This window comes from Antechinus flavipes, chromosome 1 (assembly GCF_016432865.1).
Source record: "Antechinus flavipes isolate AdamAnt ecotype Samford, QLD, Australia chromosome 1, AdamAnt_v2, whole genome shotgun sequence".
Lineage (NCBI taxonomy): Eukaryota > Metazoa > Chordata > Mammalia > Dasyuromorphia > Dasyuridae > Antechinus > Antechinus flavipes.
Genome location: NC_067398.1, coordinates 16,166,722 through 16,187,175, shown reverse-complemented (window position 1 = coordinate 16,187,175; position 20,454 = coordinate 16,166,722). Strand labels below are relative to the sequence as shown.

Below are 20,454 nucleotides of genomic sequence, written 5' to 3'. Positions count from 1 at the left end.
GGAGAATGTTCACGTGTCGCAGGAATATCCCCTCTTGTCTGACTAGAACTTTGTGATGGAACGAGGATTTTATCGAGATGTGCAATTGTTCGGAAAGGTCTAGAGAAAGCTTTGTCAGTGACTCGTCCCCAAACCCCCTGTTTCTGATGTTTGGATGCTGTTCTGGTGGAACGTCAGCCATGATTGGTATTTAGGAGGCATCTTGGAATAGTACAGAAAATGCTGTCTGGGAAATCAGGGGAAAACGGCCCTGCGCCCTTTCCACTTGTGTGACCTTGGGCAAATAACCTTACCTTCTGGGCATGAGTCTCCTGCTTTCTGCATGACATACAAATGGTTCTAAAATGCGAAGGGGGTGGGTTGAAAGGGCCTTCACAGCTAGACATATGTCATCTCTGTGCCCCAAACTCTTACAGGCCTTTATAAAAGCTATTCTCTCTTAAAAGGTACCCAGGAGAAGGAGCACCAACCGCTCCCTGAAACCTCATTGACCAAAGAATTGGCTCCAGGGTATCTCACAGACAAAACCACAGCCACCCAAGTGTTGCTATATGTTCTATGGGGGAAGAGGACAAGATTGGTGATTTTTATTGATCCAGAGAAAGCCTCAGTGAGGATATTCTCTCTATCAATTAAGATCTTTAGAGATTGTTCTCTCTATCAATAAAAATCTTTGCAATTACCAATTTTATAAAGAGAATAACCTGGAGCACTGAAGGGGTCAATGATCTGCCTAGGGTTCCATAACCAGGATATGCTAGGGGCAGCTCTTGAATACAGGGCTTCTTGGCTGATGCATCCCACTATTTCACTCTCTATGTAGGCATAAATCTACATTTATGGGAATATTTTAGATTATAAATATATAGGAGAGAGAGTGCTATGCAGTGGGGAGAGTTAGTGTTGGAGCTCAGGTGCCACCTTGGACAGAAACCAGCTGGGCGACCTTGGGTAAGCTAGCGAGCTGAGATAGCAGGTGCAGAGAAGATGCTGCCCTGCCTTTTCCTCACTTGGGAGCTCCTTATAGTAATGACAGTTCTCTCTCTCTCTCTCTCTCTCTCTCTCTCTCTCTGGATATAAATTATATATTTGTGTACACACACACACACACACACACACGCAGGTGACTTATTGGGATAGAGACTAGACATGTGTTTTCTTGGTAAGGAAACTTCTATCTAGAGAGGCTTTACCTTCTCTGAAACTTAATGGTATTAGAGTGAATTACCCAGGACTCTAAAAGGCTAAAGAATTGCCTGGGTCACATAACCAGCACGTATCTGAGAAAGAATTTAGACTTCATTTCATCTCCCCGTCACCCTTTCACACACAACAGTCTCTGACCTCATAACTTTGAAAGACGAGCTCATTCAGGGCCTTCCGCTCATGCCCCACCATCCCATGAGAGACAGAATGGGGGTAACTGCCTAGGATTACCCATATGTCTCTCTCTGTTTGTTTGTCATGCTGCCCCTCTCCATACATGCATGCAGAGTCTATACATCCACAGATACCTAAATGTATTTAATGTGCCCTGGTAGTGACAGGGTCTGGTTATTAGTCCCCCAAGCACTGTTTTTTTGGGGAAACGGTTGCAAGTCTGTTGTAAGTAGAAAAACCACCTTAGGACTGAGTGCCTTCGCAGACCTCTTCTTTTTCTCATGCTTCCCCTTCTGGGTCTTCCCTCCCTTCGCACTCTATTTACACACACATTTTCTTGCTATCTAAAGGCCTTATGTATGTGCTGGTGACAGAGGCTGGCAGACATGAAGGTCAGCAGGGCTCTGGAAATGTGACATCTCTTGTTGATGTTACCGCTCCGCTGCTGGCAGGGGAAGAGAAATGCTCACCCAGAGCGCTCTAAATTCAAGCGTGTTTAAATTGCTGCTGGAATTTTTAGTCTGTCTGGAGACTGACACAAAGAAGGGCTTCCCTCATTGAGTTTTCTTTTCCCCTCACTCCTCCTTCAGTCTGTTATTCACGACCAGTTTCCTGGGAGAATGAAGATCTCTTGATCAATTCAATCCATTTTTGTAAAAATGACTCATGAACCCTTAGACCCTGGCCCATTTTGCAGCTCCGTTGGGGAGGGGGGGGAACTCATATCTATGTTGTTTTACTGAGTGAATCCTATAGAAATTCAAAAAGTATATACTATTTGGGAGGGATTTTTTCAGTGTGAGGTAACTTCTGGAGTGGAAATTCTATTTAGCAAATGAACAACTCATACAGAGTATAAATCAAAATCTGTGATCATAGTTAGCCTGGTGCATGAGCGGTTAGATGATTTCACCATAGTCACGTGAGCAGTATGTGTCAAAGACAAGATCAATTCTTCCCAGCTCTTCCTGACTCCAAAGCCAACCCTCCATACTCCAAATCAGGGCTTCTTAAATTTTTTCCACTCCTGAACCCTTTTTTTTCCTCTCCCCCTCCCCCAGCTCAGGCAATTGGGGTTAAGTGACTTGCCCAGGGTCACACAGCTAGGGAGTGTTAAGTGTCTGAGGCTAGATTTAAACTCAGGTCTTCCTGACTTCAGAGCCACCTAGCTGCCCCTCCTGATCCCTTTTCACTTGACAAAATTTTATGTGACCCTGAGTATATAGGCATATAAATCCTATTTATTGATAATAAATCACAATTTTGCTACCCCCATATTCAATTTATAAGACTTCATATGGGGTTGTGACACAGTTTAAGAAGAATCAGGACCATCTCTCCACTATATATAACATGTTTTAAAATCTACATTTGCTTTTTAAGCTCCTCAATCCATCACTAAGAATCAACATTTTAAGAAAAGATAGAAAATAATATCTTGTCTTCCCATGGGGTAGATATTGCTTGGGATTTATGAAAATATGTTGCATTTTGTCAGAGTACTTCCTCAAGTTTCTTGGCCAGAAAAAATTGGGTCGTTTGCCCAGATATTAAGGAGCCTGGCTAGTAAGCTAAAAGATTCAGACACCAGGACCAAAAAAAAAAATAATCTCACCAGTTTTTTAGAATCTTGAGAAATCTCTTCTTTCTTTTCTTTTCTTTCCTATTTTTTGGCACTGAAAAAAACCTCTTCATTCAAACTGACAAGGTGCGGAGGGCTGTCATTTAAAAGCCGCTCTGCTCCCGGATTTGCACACATCACGAAATCCCTTTCTTCCTGCTGTCAGACACTAAAACAACTTTTTGTTACCTAAGAACATTTTAATCGAAAGTTTTTCTGGACACTCCCCTTCCAAGCCCTTTAAAGTGTTTCCAAGGGTTGGTTTCCCAGCAGAATCCTTGCTGTTCCGAACCTTTGTGAGACATTATGAGTTTCAGCATGCTCACTTTGTCTTTCCTTGTCTTCTGGGATGTTCCTTCCCCTTATGAAGAGCTGTGGCCTGGATTCCTTGGCCACCCTCTTGGTATTTTTAAATTGTTTTCTAAAAGATTTTTGTAAAGAGCTGTGTTAGAATATTTTTTTCTTTAATTCAACTCAATCCAACAAATGTTTACGGAGGGTCTACCAAGTACCAAGCACTATGCCGGGGATAGATAGAAAGAGAAAAATGAATCTGTCCCTTTCTTTAAGGAGTTTACATTGTATTGAAGGACATAGCACAGATACATATGTATTATGTATGGGGTGGGGTGTACAGACACAGAGAAAATAAAAGTTATTTCCTGTATACATAGAGAGAATTGTACTACGAAGGGACCAGTTGTGCTTTGAAGGAAGACAGGAAAGCTGAGACAGAGATGAGAAGAAAATGCTTCCAAGCATGGGGACGGCCGATATAAAAAAGTACGAAAATGGGTGATGGAACGGCATGTATGGAGGGTAGCAACCCAGCCAACTTGACCAGGTAGAACGTGTGAGACAAGAAATGTGCAAGCCGTCTGAAAGAGTATCCAGAGCCAGGTTATGAAAGACTAGGAGTGCTAGACGAAAAAGGTTGTATTTTATCCTGGAGGCAATAGGGAGCCATTGAAATTTCTTGAGCAAATGATGGGACCAGATAGATACTTGTCTATTTCAGCCCAGTTCATAACATTTAAGGATAGTTACAAATAACCTATACATTTCATAGGATCTAATCTGAAATGCACATAGAAGCTTTCCAGTCTAACTTTCTTACTTTACGGATGGGCAAGCCAAGACCCAAACAAGTGAAGGTGTCAGTCCGAAGTTATACAAGTGGCAAAGGCATAATTTGAACCTAGAGTCTTCTTACCCAAATCTCCTCTTTGTAATATACTGCATTTATGTATTTTTAAAAAAGGTGAAACCTTTAAGTGAAAAGTGTCCATAATTATAGTTTATTATCCTTATTGTATGTTTTACCATTCATCAAGAATAAGTGATTTCATTTTCTTCTAGAAATATAAGGATTTGTAGGCAATTGTTGTAGAATTATCATAATATTACTTCAAACACAGCTTGGTGTTTTTCTAGCTCAACATTTCTCTCACTATATTTGAGATAATTCAGTAAGTGATAATAGTAGGTTTGCACCAAAGAACATGGACAGAATGGTTGGACCAATCCACAGTTGTAACAACTATATGTACCTGAATTTTTTGCAGTATCTTGACATTGACAATTCCCAAATTTTGTTGTCTTCAGCCTCCCTAATTTTACAGAGGTTTCAAAACCTTCCACCATCTTGTTCCAATCTCTTTTCTTTCTTTTTTTAAAAATTATTAAAGCTTTTTATTTACAAAACATATGGATGGGTAATTTTCAGTATTGACCCTTGCAAAACCTTCTGTTCCAACTTTTCCACCCCTTCCCAGATGGCAGGTAGTCCCATACATGTTAAATATGTTAAAGTATATGTTAAATTATACTGCATTTACATGTGAAATTTTTAAAAGTTTAAAATTTAACACTTACTTACAGGAAGAGCTTCCTAGCTATTAATAGCTGGAAGGAAAATTGAGATGCACAGAAAATTATTTGGTCATCCCAGACAAGAAGCTCATTTCCCATGCATCTCGTAACAGTTACCTGAGTGCAGTTTGACGATGAGATTTCTTTTTAACTCTCTGGTTCATTTGTCTTCCATGATCCTCCACCCTCACCCTGATAAAAATACTCTTGCCTTCAGAGAGCGAGGGATCAGGCTTCATTCAAGGTAGTGAGTGATTGTGCTGTCCTGGAATGCAGGCGCTCATTTCTATAATCCACTCGCAGTCCAGGAATTTAGGGCAAGACCCTGCTGTTTGTGTCTGGTGGAGAGCTCTGGTTCTTGCAAAATTTGCATGGCGGTTGTTGAATGCCTTGGAGAGTTCTGAATGGCCCCGTTGAATTGACAGGGGTGTAAGAGACCAGTTTGGAAAAGTGTTCAGATCCGTCTCTTTTCTCCTCACCCCCTGCCGTGTTGGCACCTCAGCTGTACCCAGGCTGCCGAAAGAGCTGACCGTGAAATGGTTATCTTTTACCGTCATTATCATTTGTGAAGGTGAATATATTAATTGAGATCAACCATTTGATTTAGTTAGAGGGCAGTGCTTCCCAATGGTTTAGAGCGCTGGCTTGCTAGCAGAAAGACACAGATTTAAGTCCTGACATCTAGCATGTTCAGGGCAGGTCACTCTCTGTGTTCTGGGCAATTCTCCTAAAACTGTCATTTGAAGGGAAAGTCCTGACCTGCTACAGTAGAGGGAATTTCCTATAGGACTGAAATTGCAGGTTCAGTCCCTGTCTCTTTATTTACCTCAATTATAAATGTAACTGATTCCTCCTTGCCTTTCTCAAACCCAAACTCTCCAATTTCTGATAGTGCAACGCTTTCATATAGTGGGAAACCAGTCAAGATTTCAGCTTCATCAGCAACTATTCCAGACCTAAAGCACTGGAGAAGGTTCTGGGCATTAAAAAATATCTAATTGTTTCTGACTTCAAGGAGTCACATTAAGTACACACACACACACATACACACACACACACACACACAAACTCACACACACACTCTTACATACACACTCACTCACAAACGCACACACACACACACTCTTACATACACACTCACTCACAAATACACACACAAACTCATACTCACACACACTCACACACTCTTACACACATGCTCACTCACAAACTCACACACACAAACTCATACTCACACACACACTCTTACATACACACTCACTCACAAACACACACACAAACTCACACACACAAACTCATACTCACACACACTTTTACACACATGCTCACTCACAAACTCACACACACAAACTCATACTCACACACACACTCTTACATACACACTCACTCACAAATACACACACAAACTCATACTCACACACACTCACACACTCTTACACACATGCTCACTCACAAACTCACACACAAAACTCATACTCACACACACTCTTACACACACGCTCACTCACAAATTCACACACAAAACTCATACTCACACACACTCACACACTCTCACACACAGTCACAGTTCAAGTGTATGAGAGCATTTACAACCGGGAGGATAAGGAAACAAGGTGTAAGAGTTGGTGCTCTGAGGGAAGTCTTTTTAAGAGGTAAACGTGATTCAAGAATACATTCTAGATTTAAGAGTAGTGAAGGTAGAAGGTGGAACATGGTTAACTGAAACAGTTTGTAGGGCATTTATATTGAAGCAGAGAGTACTTAGAAGAGAGTGATATAATATGGGATTGGAAAGGTAGGTGAGAGACATTATGACTTTAAATGACAGGATGAGGAGCTTGTGTTTTATTTGTAGAGAAAACAGGGAGTCATTGGAAGTTTTGAGATCAGGAAATGACAATTTCAGATTTATGTTTCAGGAATATCATTTAGGAAGAGAGGATTATTAGAGAGGATAGATTGCAGAAGGTAGAGACAATGATTTTTAAAAATATGCTAGTATTTTTAATTGGTGCTAAATTTTTGTTGGAACATTTGAACTTGAATTTATTCCAGATAGTTTTTTCTTTAGGTCATCATCCTAATATCTTTTATTGCTTTTAAAAATTTATCATGTTTCTGTAGTTAGAATAGCCTGCATTTCTTTTGACTCCCAAACTAGACTTTATATTAATAGTATTGCTAGACATTGTGGCAGATGCCCACAAGGGCAGTATAGGGTAGCGGAAAGGACCCTGACTCAGAGGATCTCTGTAATCCCAGCTGGGTTAGTCACTCGTCTAATCTCATTTGTAAAGCACATATAATATTATTAAGAGTTATAATAAAAAAGTGCTCTGTAAGTGGAAAAAGTTCCATGAAAGTGCGTACCAATATCATCGTCATCATCATTATCATCATCATTATCTGTCCTTAGATTTATAAATATGATGAAAATGCAAGTGAAAAAAGTAAAAATCTAGTTATTGTCTTTAGAGTCGAAGTCAATGGCTGAGCATTTTCACTTGATCCAAAGTTTTATTTGAGTCAATATTTTCAATCCAAATTAGCTGTTTACATCGAATGATCTAGTATGAAGTTTATCTCCTTTTATTTTGCTTCATCCTCTGCTGGATGCAAAATGAATTCAGTAAATATGTTGATAAAAATGATGCTAGAATAGGGATAGCAAGACATAGACACACAGTGGATGAATGTTGACCTCACAAGAATCAAGAGAGATCTGAATTTGTGGACATCAACTACTTGATTCTTGGGCAAGTTTTCCTTAACCTTTCAATTATTTTCCTCATCTATGAAATAGGAATAAAAATAGCATCTGCATTATAGGGAATTTGAGAAGATGAACTGATCAATAAAGTATCAATAAGGTGGTTTGTAAATCTTAAAGTGCTACAGAAATGTTAGCTACTATTATTTCATTCTTATATTTTTGTTGGAGTTTAGATAAGTTACTCTCCTGTTATTATTCTTTTATGTTGATTGTGCCATTATTCAGGTTTGTAATGGAGTAAGTGTTGGGATATAAGCTCATCTTCAGTAGGTTCCTTTAAAACTTCTTTAATACCTCTCAGTAGTGGTCACAAAAATAGGGATGTCACAAACCTCATACTATTATCACGTGAGATCTTCTACAAAGCCTTGGGTCATGAAATCTTTTCATCTGTGTAATTTGAAGATTATGACTATTAAGTATATCAACGTCTATTTTAAAAAATACTATTGTTCTCGAATTTCTTTGGATCCATATTGTTTTGTTTTAGGAAGCAATCAGTTAAGTTACTTGCTCAGGATTGAGGCTGGATTTGAACTCATATCCTCCTGACTGGTGCTTTATCTACTGCATTACCCAGCTTCCCTTTGAGTCGGTATTAAATTGAAGTAGTTATTTATAGGCAATAATTATGTCTATAAGGACATACTAATTCCACTTCATTAAGTTGAAGTGGTTATTTATAGGCAATAGTTATATCTATAAGGACATACTAATTCCACTTCATTTTATTTACTGAATTTCCAAGGTTATTTGACCTGTGAGTTATCTATAAGCTTCTAAAAGATAGTGAGTTTCTGGTATAAATTTCTAATCTCCAGCTAATGTCTTTTTTTGGTAGTCTTATCATTATTGTCATTCTTTTCACCTTTTTTGATGGGGTCCAGATAGAATTAGTCCTTGGATGGGGTGGCTAGCCTATTACTTTTAATATTTAATATGCCATGGATCATTGCAAGGTGGCTAAAAGAATTGCTTTTAGTAGTTGAATAAAAATATTAGGATGCAAGTTCATTTTCTATGGGCTCACTGAAAGCTGTTTTGGGATAATTTCAATGGGAGACAGGATGGTATGTTTTCCATTCTATTTCCACACTTACTGGAGATTCCCTGCTTGGTTTATAGTTCCAAAATATTTTCTTCAAAATCTTTTGTCCCTTGGAGAATCTGAGAATTTGCTTTGGTGAAACCTATTTAAAATGTTCTTGAGTTTTTAATGGATGTGTTATTTCTCAGAGATTGTGGGGAATGGTTCAGTCTGAGATAACAGTCTACTTTCAGCACAACTTATTGCTTAGCACAGGGCCTGGCACATAGTAGGCACTTAATGAATATTTATTGACTGACTGGTTGAATTCTCTAGGATAAGTACAGTGGTGTTGGACTTGGTGTCAGGATGGGTTGAGTTCAAACACTGTTTGAGGAACTTACTTTCTGGGTATCTGCCTCAATTTCCTCATGTGTACAATGAGGATATTGAAAGCACAAAATTATTGTGAGGACCAAATGAGAAACTATGTAAAAGTATTTTGCAGACTTAATGTACTACATCAATGTGGACTGTTAATATTTTCTAGTATTAATATTGTTGTTGTCTTATTCTTACTTTTTCCCAGTGATGTTCAGATAGAAATGATCCCCAAACAATCCTATCCTTCTACTGTTCCTTTACATTCAGTGTTCTACAGACTTTTCTTTAGGTGGATAAAATACTGCTTCTTATTCATCTTATTTAGGTTTATTATTGTTCATTCACATCTGATTCTTTGTGACCCCATTTGGGGTTTTCTTGGCCAAGATACTGGAGTGATTTGTCATGTCTTTTACCTCGTTTTACAGATGAGGAAACTGAGGCAAACAGAGTAAAGAGATTTGCCCAGGGTCATACAGCTAGTAAAGTATCAAATTCAAAGCCAGGAAGATGCGTCTTCTTGACTCCAGGCTTGGTGCTATATCCACCCTACTGCCTAGCTGCCTAGGTGTAAAGTTGTAGTATTGCTATGGCATTATTATTAAAAGTAGAGCATGTGAAACACAAATAAAGAGGAGGAGAAGAGGGCATAGATGAACCACAGATGGGAAGTTAAGCTCCAGAAAAGTAGTGTTCACAATTCTTAGTGAAATGAGCAGGACCAGGAGAACATTGTACTAATGGCCACAATGGGGGATGATCAGCTTTGATAGACTTAGCTCTTCTGAGAATTGCAACGATTTAAGCGAAACAATTCCCAAAGACTCAGGATGGAAAATGCTATCCATAGCCAAAGAAAGAACTACGGCTTCTGAATGGAGATTGAAGCTTACTATTTTCCCTTTTTTTTGGGGGGGGGATTCTTTCTCATGGTTTTTCCTTTTTGTTCTAATTCTTCTTTCATACCACAACTAATGTGGAAATATGTTTCACATGGCTGTACGTGTATAACGTACTTCAGGTTGTTTGTCGACTTAGGGAGAAGGGGAAGAAGAGAGGAAAAAAATTTGTAACTCCAAATCTGATAAAAAATGAATGTCGAAAACTATCTTTATATTTAATTAGAAAAAATGGATAATCAAGTGGGGGGGGTGGGGAAATTAGTTTTTGTTGAATTATCATATTTCCCATGATTCTCTTTAGAATCTGAATAGTGTCTAAGTTGAAGATGGCCAGAAAATTCTAGGCTGGATAATCCTTGGGTTGAGTTAATCAAGTTGCTGAAGTTATTTTCTACTTAAATTGCCCAGTTTCCATCTGTTTGGTAGGATATGTTATTAGTAATTTTTGAAAACATTTAGTGGGAAGGCCTGATTGTTTTATGATACTGACACAACTTAGATGTTATAATCATTGGCTATATCTAATTTGCAGTTTATTGGAAAGCTAAACAATGACTGCAATGGTAATTCACATCTCTAAAGCAGTTTTCCAAATATTCTCCTGACAATCCAGTGAAATGGGCAGCTCAGTTTCTAGTACTATCCCCATTTTGAAAATAAGGAAATTGAGGCACTGTGAGGTAACATGATCTGCTAGTGATAACAGGGCTAGTGATGAAGCTGCTGAGTCAAACCTAAGACTCCTGGCCCGAATCGAATGTTCTTTCCACTGCACCAAAAATACTTGCATGTGTATCTTTTTTTTTTTTTCCTTTTTTTACTCTTTTAGATTAGGAAAAGAAGCTACAAATCAGTAAGTCAAATAACATTTCTAGTAAAGACACCAGCATTGTGCTAAGCACTGGGGATGCAAAGAAAGGCGAAACCAGTCCCTACTTTCAAAGAATTTCCAGTTGAGTGGAGGAGCAGACAATTAAATATAAATAAGACACAGACGGAAGAGATTGGAGACAATCTCAGACAAAGGCACTAGAATTAAGGCATCCTTCCATTATTGTAGGTCATTGACTTAGAAAGCTAGGTGGTTCAAATCTTGCTACAGACATTTACTAACTTTGTGACCTTGAGGCAAATCGATTAACCTGTCTGCCTCAATTTTCTCACCTGTAAAATGGAGACAACAATAGTGTCTGTATCACAGGATTGTTGTGAGAATAAAATGGGCTCTTTGTAATTTTGTCAATTTTTAAATGTTGTATAAATTACTGGTTATTATTAATTTATAACTAAAGGAGGTTAGAGTCTTTTAAGAGAACCTTACACTATCGTTTGTGATTTGCATTTAATATGGAGCAGCTCAGACAAAACAAATCAAAAAACCAAAGCATCATTTCCGTGAGTTGAGTGCCCCTTCAATCAATTACTAAACATTTACCAAATGCCCAATGCAGGCCGGGCACTGTCCTAGGTTCTGGGGATACAGAACCACAAATGAGCCGCCCCTGCTTTAACATCGCGATGTGTTAGAGCCTCCTAGAGCCCAGGTTCAGTGTGTCTCACTGTGAAAGGCTTGTTGTGTGATTCCCCCCAGGTTGTACGTGCACCCAGATTCTCCTTTTACTGGAGAGCAGCTGCTGAAACAGATGGTGTCTTTTGAAAAAGTGAAACTCACAAATAACGAACTGGATCAACACGGCCATGTAAGTGACCTGCCCCGGACAGTGCAACTGGAAACAAATCCAAACGTGGGGTTTGTGTTTGGGACTGATCCACCTCTCTCTCCCTCCCCCCTTTCCTCCTCCTCTTCCTCCTCCTCTTCCCCTTCTCCTCTTTCGCTCTTCCTCCTCTTCTTCTTTCTTCTCCTCTCCTCCTCCTCCTCTTACTGCTCTTCCTCTTGCTTCACTCCTTTTCTCTCCTCTCTCTCGCCATCTTCCGTTCTTTTCTTTCTTCCTCCCTCCTACTCTTTGTCTCCCTCCCTTCCTTCCTTCCTTTCTTCCTTCTTTTCTTTTTTTCTTTCTTTCTTTGGATCTCTCTCTCTCTTCCTCCCTCCTTTCTTCTTCTTTCTTTCTTTCCTTTCCTTTCCTTTCCTTTCCTTTCCTTTCCTTTCCTTTCCTTTCCTTCCTTTCTTCCTTCTTTCCTTTCCTTTCCTTTCCTTTCCTTTCCTTTCTTTCCTTTCCTTTCCTTTCCTTTCTTTCTCTCCTTTTCCCTTCTTTCCTCATCTCTTTCTTCCTCCCTCCTTCTTTCTTCCTTCTGTTCCTTCTCTTTCTTATTCTTTCCTCCTTTCATAATGACACTTATTTTCTATTAAGAACATGTCTACCATTTCAGTAAGAGAAATAAAAGAAGTACATAAATAGCTATTTAAGAAGATAAGTTATGTATGCAAATAACTGTAGTGTGCAGCATAATATGGTAAGCACAGAGAAAAATGCCAACCCAATGCTAGAGGAGACCAATGGAGGGTCATTTAAAAAAGGTTACCCAGACATTTTAAGCCTTTTAGAAAGACATGGTAAATGCTGACTGAAATAACTAATGGAATCACTGAATATATACTCCCCTCCCTACTCAAATGCATATATGATTTCATCAATGTGGATATTTCCTCTTTTGCTAAGGATTGCAACCCATTTGTAGTTGCCCCTCATCTTTGACCTAAGTCCATATTTTCCCAACAATTTGCCCCCAAGGCATCCATTGGATCTTCTAGGGACCTATCTGAACATCTCTTAATAACATAAGTATCCCAGGGGAGCACAGAGCTGGTCCACTGTCTATTTATCCCTTTTTCTTGCCTCCAGACCAACCTATCTTCTTTATCATTTGTACATGCTTTGATGGGACTGCTTCCAGTGGTTCTTCTTCCTAATTGCTTTACTGTACTGCTTTACTGCCTATTCATTCCCTCTGGGCAAGATCTCCATTATCCTTTTGATAATTTTCATTTTCAGTTCTTTGGAGACCAGTGTTCCATAATCTACAACTATATATTCATGCTAACTGGATAAAATAATAATAGGAAAAAAACAATAATTTATACAGTGCTTTAAGTTTTGCTAAGTGCTTTGCATATGATATCCATTTTGATCCTTACAACAACCCTATAATAGAGGTGCCTTAATGGTCCACATTTTGCTGATAAGGAAACTGAGGCTGAAACTGGCAAAATGATTACTTCATGTCACATAGCTAGGTCTGAGGTGGGATTTGAATTGAGGTCTTTCTTACCCAAAATCCAGCACTCTATGCACTGCACCCACCAACTAGATGCAACATTATGAGTCATTCTTTGTTTTCCTGTTGTTTTTAATTTTGGTTCAGGAAATGATAGCCAATCAGGCATCTTGTGGGAGTTCTCATTGAACCATTACAATCTATAACCAGGCAATACAATAAAAAAAGTGGATAGATCCTATGACGAACTTCTTTTCCTACACGAGGACCACGTGTAGATCTGAGGAAGGATGCGTGACACTTTATACTGCTGCAAGGAATGAGACTATATCTTTCCCAGAAACAGATGAGTTGAATTGAAAACAAGAGGCTATTAGCAACTTTTTCATATGACTGATCAAGATTAATTTCAATCCAACGTCAAAAGACTTATACTGCCTGTCTGAGTTGATCAAGAAACCAATGCAGGATAGATCTGCCTCTTACTGGACTTGAGTAGAGACCATACATGGAACTAAACATTATGCAAATAAGAAAAACATGGACCTGGGTTTAGTAAATCTTTTATACTTCATGAACTCTGATTATTTTGACAAATCTGAATGGTCACTAGGGAAAAAAATCCTCAAATTTCTAAAATTGAACTGAGGATTAACAACAACTTGTTATAAGAGATAATTTGTTCTATGATGCTAATAATAGCTATCATTCATATAGCACCTACTTAGGGCCAGGCACTGTGTTAAGGGCTTTACATAATATGATCCACATAACAACCCTGAGAGATAAGTTCTATTTTATTCCCATTTTACAGTTTAAAAAACCCAGAGCAAACAGAGGTTAAATGACTTGACTGAGATCATACAATTGTATCTTTAGTCAGATTTGAATCCAGATCTTCTCGTTTTCTCCAGATCCAGCTTTTGTTCTGTCACTTACTACCGGACTTACTTAGCTTCCCTGACCTTTCTTAACTTATAAAAGAGATGGGGCTGGACTAGATGGCCTCTGAGGTTATGGCCACATCTGAATTGATGAAACTATGAAATAAATATCATAAACTATGAAAAAATTCAATTATTTTAGCATATGAAAGTGGAGTTATTTTTGGAGGGTGACATTCCATACAGGTGACCACAGTAAAACTGGCCTTTATCTAAAAACAAAGATCAATCATTTTTACCCGGAAGATCAACTCAACAAGGCAAAATTGATGTTTTTCTAAAAAAAGACTTAAAATGGGAAAGAAAATTGCCATGCTGACCTAGTGATAGAATGATAAAATCTGAAATTTAGAATTGAAAAGGGATTTCTAAGGCTGTCTAGTCTAATCTTTCTATTTTATGGAGAAAGAAACTGATGCTCAGAACAGAGAGGGGACTTACTCAAGTTTGCACAAGATAATGAGCATCAGAGTCTTGATTTGAAAGCAGGTCTCAGAGGTAAAGTAACTTGTTTCAGTATCACTGAAGTGGTAAACATTAGTATCCCAGCTCTCCACCTTTAAAGCCAGGACTCTTTCCACTCAAATGTATTGATGTAAGTGAAGCTGCTTATAAACTTGAAAGCATTTTTTCAAAGGATAATCTGGAGGGGGCAGACTCCTTCAATAAAAGGAAGGTGAAAGTATTCTGAAGAAAAAAGTGGTCAAATATTATTGACAAATACTAAAATATAGAATAACCATTTTCTGAAAACCCTGTGGAATTAGCAAATATGATCCAGAGAAGAGGCACAATCCAGCTGAAATAATAGGAGAATAAAAACCCATCTCACCACATTTGTCTCCCTCAACTTGAGGCTGAACCCATAGTCCCTTGGGAGCACAAAACCTGAGGCTGAGGGAAAGGTCTCTATAAAAAAGATGTCTCTTTCTAAAAGTGACTCAGAATTGCCCGGATTTTATTATATCAAGAGTATTTGGTTCCAAAGGAAAAGATTAATAAAAAACTATGTGGTTGGTGAATGTTATTGCGTTAACACCCATATTTTGGCAGCTTTATTAGCATTCAAATGGAAAATGACTATGCCCAACAACACAATATGCTAGAAACCTGTGAGTCCATGGATCATGAATTAAGTCAAGATTTCCATGTGGCATTTGGTTTTCCCCACTTGGTCCTCCTAAGTACTTAATTTCTTAATTCAGATTTTAGGGCCATGGAGTTTAGTGTCCATATGCTAAAACAACTCTGGGGACAGAACAAACAGGCAAATTTGTAATGACCTAATTGGTATCAGCAATTCAACTAGCAGTTGTCCCTTCACTCCCCTCCCCAATTCCTATCCCCAAATGTCAAGAAAAGAAACATGAGACACAGATTGTAAGGATATTACTCTTATTAGTTGTTAGGGGAATCATGGACATGACCCTTCAGTGTTATCCCATGATGATGCAGGATGTCATCCTTACATGGTGCCTCTTGGAGGATGGATATGGGTCAAATCCAATCTTTAAATTTAAAAATGTGGATTTTATGGTTCTCTCTTTTTTCTCTTCCTTTCCCTCTTATTCTTCCTTTTCCTCTTTCTCCTTCTTTTCTTTCTCCTCTTCCTCCTCCTCCTTTTTTCTTCTTTGTCTCTGGTTGTTTAACCATGACATTCACAAATGCCTCACTCTTATACCACGTTCTGGTAGGAAAAGAATAGCTATAGGTTCTCCAAGGCTCTGCCAATGGAAGCAGATTTTCAGGTTCTACCAAATTCTGAAAGTTTGCAGAATAGGTATAGTCTCATAAAACCAGTAAGTAGCAAAGAGAGGAGAAATTCATCACTAAGTACTTGGCCAACAGGCAGTGGATGCTCTTAGTTGCAGCATTTCATAAAGACTATCTTCCAAAGGGTGGAAGAGAAATGCTCAATATAGTATTCACACTGATGAAAATTCTCAAAATCTTAAGGTTTAGAATTGAAAGAAACCTCAGAGATTACCCACTCTAACCCCCTCATTTTACAGGGATGGAAATGGAGGCTGGTGAGTTGTTAGAGGTCAAGAGTAATCGGCAAAGCTGGGACTTGGAATGAGGTTCCCTGACTCCGAACCCAGAACACTTCCTCAGTATGCTATTCAATAAATATTTATTAGATACTTCAATATGTAAGGCACATTGACAGAAAACACAGATCCTTGTATATTTAGGATAACTCTAAATAGTTAGGGAACAATTATCGGAACACTGTATTTGGAATTCTGGGGCTTGGATTCAAATGCTGGGTCAGTTGCTTATGACCTAGATGGCCTTAGACCAATATTTTAATCTTTCTGGTCCTCAGTTTCCTCAACTGAAAAAGAAGGGAATTGCAGTAGATAATCTCGAGGAGACTGGATGCGGGTATTGAATTTTCAACTACAGCAAAACATCCATTGGATTATAGAGAGTTCTCATATATTTGGGTTTGGGGAAGTAAGTGTACTGATGACATGCTTTATGAAAGCAGTTGAATATTCCATTGTAACTTGGAATATTCCATTGGAAATGTATCCTGACAGCTCAGCTCAAAATCCATGATCCTAAGATGGCAGACTTGCCTCTCTTGTACTATTAAAAATCTATATTTTAAAATTTGGCTCCATTGAGTTAAATAAGGTCTGGTTGAAGTTGATGGAACTCTCACTTCAGCCCATACTTTCTACTTCTTCTTTTTAGATTATTCTGAACTCTATGCACAAATACCAGCCCAGAGTTCACATCATCAAAAAGAAGGACCACACCGCCTCCCTGCTCAATCTGAAGTCTGAAGAATTCAGGACATTTATTTTCCCTGAGACCGTGTTCACAGCTGTCACTGCCTACCAGAATCAGCTGGTGAGTAGCCAGTTTGCATGCTAATTATCACCCAGGAGTGTGGTGCTGTGGTTTGGAACTGGTCCTTCCTTTATGCTGGGCAGAAGGACTTACAACATGAAAAAGATGAGGAATAGGACCACCTATTTCACCCGTAAAACCCAAGCCCAGTTTGGAGCCAGCAGCTTATCAGGATCTAGAAGCTGGAGCTCATTTTGTGAACGGGGTTTGAAAGCTGCTACATTATCGTTGTACTCCCTCTTTACCCCATTCTTTTCCCATTCTGACCAACTTTCCAGACCTTCCTCCTTTCTGTTTCAAATGTATGTGTCCTTTTGTTCTTTTTAATGTCATATTATTACATGATGCTAGATCATCACAAAATAGGTAGACCTTGTTTCCTTGGTGACTTAAATACATCCATGCTCAAATCTAACTGCTAAAAGTCATAATTAATTTTGTAAAATTATGAAGTACCTATTACATGCAAGACCATGTATTAGGTGCTGGGGAATAGATAGATAGCACCGGCTCGACTCCTCCCCACAATATTATTTTTCATTGTGTGTGTGAAGTTAGCACGGTTATCATGAAAGTTGATGTGATCACAAAGACTTAAGAATATCATCCTAAATGTTATGCTAGAATTTAATTAATAAACTTATGGTGAATGAATACAACAAATAAGCTTAAATTAATATATAATATAATTAATATATATTTAAATATATATAATTAAAATGATAAAGTTTCTCAATTTTGTCTAGTATCATGGCCTTTAGAATGGATGTAGAGGAACCTTTAATAAACCTCTTATTATATACAAACCATTTGGCAGATAAATTGAAAAGGAAGATGGTCTCTGCTCTTCAAGACCTCACACTCTCATTAGCTAAGATGACACATATATAACAGTTCAGCTGCAGAATAGATGGAAAGTACCAGGAGTTCTGAAGGTTTGGCTAAAGGACAAATGGCAAGATTTGCAAGTCCTTAGGATGCATGGGCAGTCTGCTCCGCAGGAGTGGCCGGCCACCACTGGGAAAGGAGGGGATTGGTTTTAAGGGTCAGAGCGAAGAGAAGACTAAGGGTTCCTTCTGGCAGGGGTGCAGATGGGGGTTCAACGTCTGACTGGGGAAGGAAAATGGGAGAAGGCAGAATGTTTGGGGGAGGGTCCTTGTGCAGTCGGGGAGGAGTAGGCTGTGCTGGGTGCCAGCTTTAGCTGTAGTCATGCAGGTACAGTCTGACAAGGTCTGGGATGTTTTGTTGGTGGGGGAGAGAACTATGTGAGGTTCACAAATGCTGGAAGCTTCTATCATTTTGGAAAGGCTTGCTCTGCTGAGGGAGTACATGACTCTTTTCCAAACACTAGCTCTCTCTGAATTTGGGGGTCATTCTAGACTGTATGCAGCTGGCGAATTTTCAATGACAGCAACTCACAAAGACCATCGGCTAAATTACGGAGAGCTTCGGACATGTTTGGGTTTGGGAAACGTATGTGTCCTGATGACGTGTTTTTATGAAAGCAGCTGAATGCTCCATGGAACTCGGAACCTAGTCTATGAGTAGTTAATAATGAGGGAAGTGATTCCTGAATTTCCTGTAGCTCTATTTCTACCTTTATAAAATCTTACCAACAGTACAAATAATTTTATATGCCAGTAATTAAATTCACAATCTCTTATTAATTAGAGAAATCAATTCATTCATAATCACTTCAACGCTGTCTATCCCTTGCCTTCCCTTCCTTTTTCCCTCTTCTTTTCTTTTCCCTTTTCTCCCTTTCTCTTTCTTTAACTTCACAAATGTGACATTTTGTGTTTTATTTTAACTTGGGAAACATAGAGATAACCTTGGCAATAAGGGCAAGGAAAGAAAACAGCCTTGAAAGTCACATCAAAAACCACCATTGTTCCTCCTTCAAAGTTGTGGTTTCTGATTGAGAATGTGAGTTTAGAGCCTCCAAAGCCGGGCTCAGGACCTACATGGGAACTCATTTCCCCCTATGCAGGATCAAATAGAAAATGCTCTGTTTGGTGCTCACAGACCTTCCTCATGTGGCTCCTTGCTACCCCATTTCTCCTGTGCCTTACCCCCTGTACCGTGTGATTCAATGCCCCGACCTCCTTGGCTGTTCTCACAGGACACTCCCTGACTGGGCTCCTCATCTCTGCCTCCTGGCTTCCTTCAAGTCCCAGTTGAAATCCTCTCTCTTACAAGAAGCCTTTCCCTGACCTGTGCTAGTGACTTAGTCCCATTCATCCTTTCTATGCACCTTGTTAGTCGCTCAAATGTTGGCGAGCATTTCTCCATCACTGTGAGATCCTTTGCCTTGCTTTACACCCTCAGATCTTAGCACCCTGTTTTGGCACTGTAGCCAATAGCAGACCGGTTAATCAATGCTTGTCTGACTGATTCTACGTGCTCCTGTCATGTTAAAGCTCCATGGTTGGAGTTATTTTGATAGTTTATGGCTCTACCAGGAAAACCGTCCAGGCTGACTACCTGTAGCGTGCTGTTGAGCAAAATCAGGAATCCAGGACTGACTAAATTCAAGATCGAATCAAGACTGTACTTCCAAAATCCAACAGCATTTATTTAATGCCTACTGTGGGCTAGGTACTATGCTAGGTACTGGGGGTAAAAAAACATAGATGGAAAAGTCTTTGTTCTCAAACCCGATATACACCGTGCAAATGGAGAAACACATACATGATTATTGGAGAGGAACAATACATTAGTGACTAATGGATATCAGAAGAAACTTCTCATAGTAGGTAGTAGGATGGCATAATATTGAAGAAAACTTAGAATTCTAAGAGATCTAAATAGAGGAGGATATATGGTGCAATGTTAGGAAGAACCCAAGTTTAAATCCTTCTCTGTATATTTAATGAGTTGTGTGACCCTAGATACATTTTTTAATCTCTCTGAGCTTCAGTTTCATCATCTATAAAGTAGAAATCACAGAGCACTTATTCTCAGAGCTGTTGGAGGATCAAATGAGAACATTTTTATTAAATACTTCAAGATTTAATTAAACTTTAAAGTGCTATATAAGCAGTTTGGTGAGGGTGATATTGTTATTATTATTAATGATGATGATGATGGCTAACATTTACATAGCATCTACTAAGTCCCAGGAACTGTGCACAACATTTACAATCATTATCTCATTTGAGCCTCATGTCAAGTCTGTGAGATAGGTGTTGTTGTTATTCCGTTTTATAGGTGAGGAAACTGAGGCAAACTGAGGTTAAATGACTTAATCAAGATCCCACAGCTATTAAGTATCTATCTCTGGATTTGAACCCAGGACTTTATGACATCAAGTCCAGTGCACTAGGTTGCCACCTTGCTATCTCAAAATAAGCATAAATTCCAATGGAGGAAAAAAGAGCAAGAATGAAAAGAAAGGAGAATAATATAGTTTTAAAGAAAAGGAGAATAACATTTAATATTATAATTTAATAACATTATTTTCTCCAGCTTATTTTAAAGATGAGGAAACTGAGACATCCTGAGCATTTCTTATT

At 38.8% G+C, this 20,454-nt stretch overlaps 1 protein-coding gene across 1 annotated transcript in view; it reads left to right on the top strand.

Annotated features, from left to right (window-relative positions):
* TBX20 (T-box transcription factor 20) overlaps window positions 1-20,454 on the top strand; it is a 76,306-nt gene that overhangs the window by 10,606 nt on the left and 45,246 nt on the right. Inside the window, exons 4-5 of the mRNA XM_051970314.1 lie at window positions 11,551-11,659; window positions 16,781-16,939. Coding sequence (XP_051826274.1) covers window positions 11,551-11,659; window positions 16,781-16,939 — 268 coding nt within the window. The remainder of the gene's footprint in view (window positions 1-11,550; window positions 11,660-16,780; window positions 16,940-20,454) is intronic.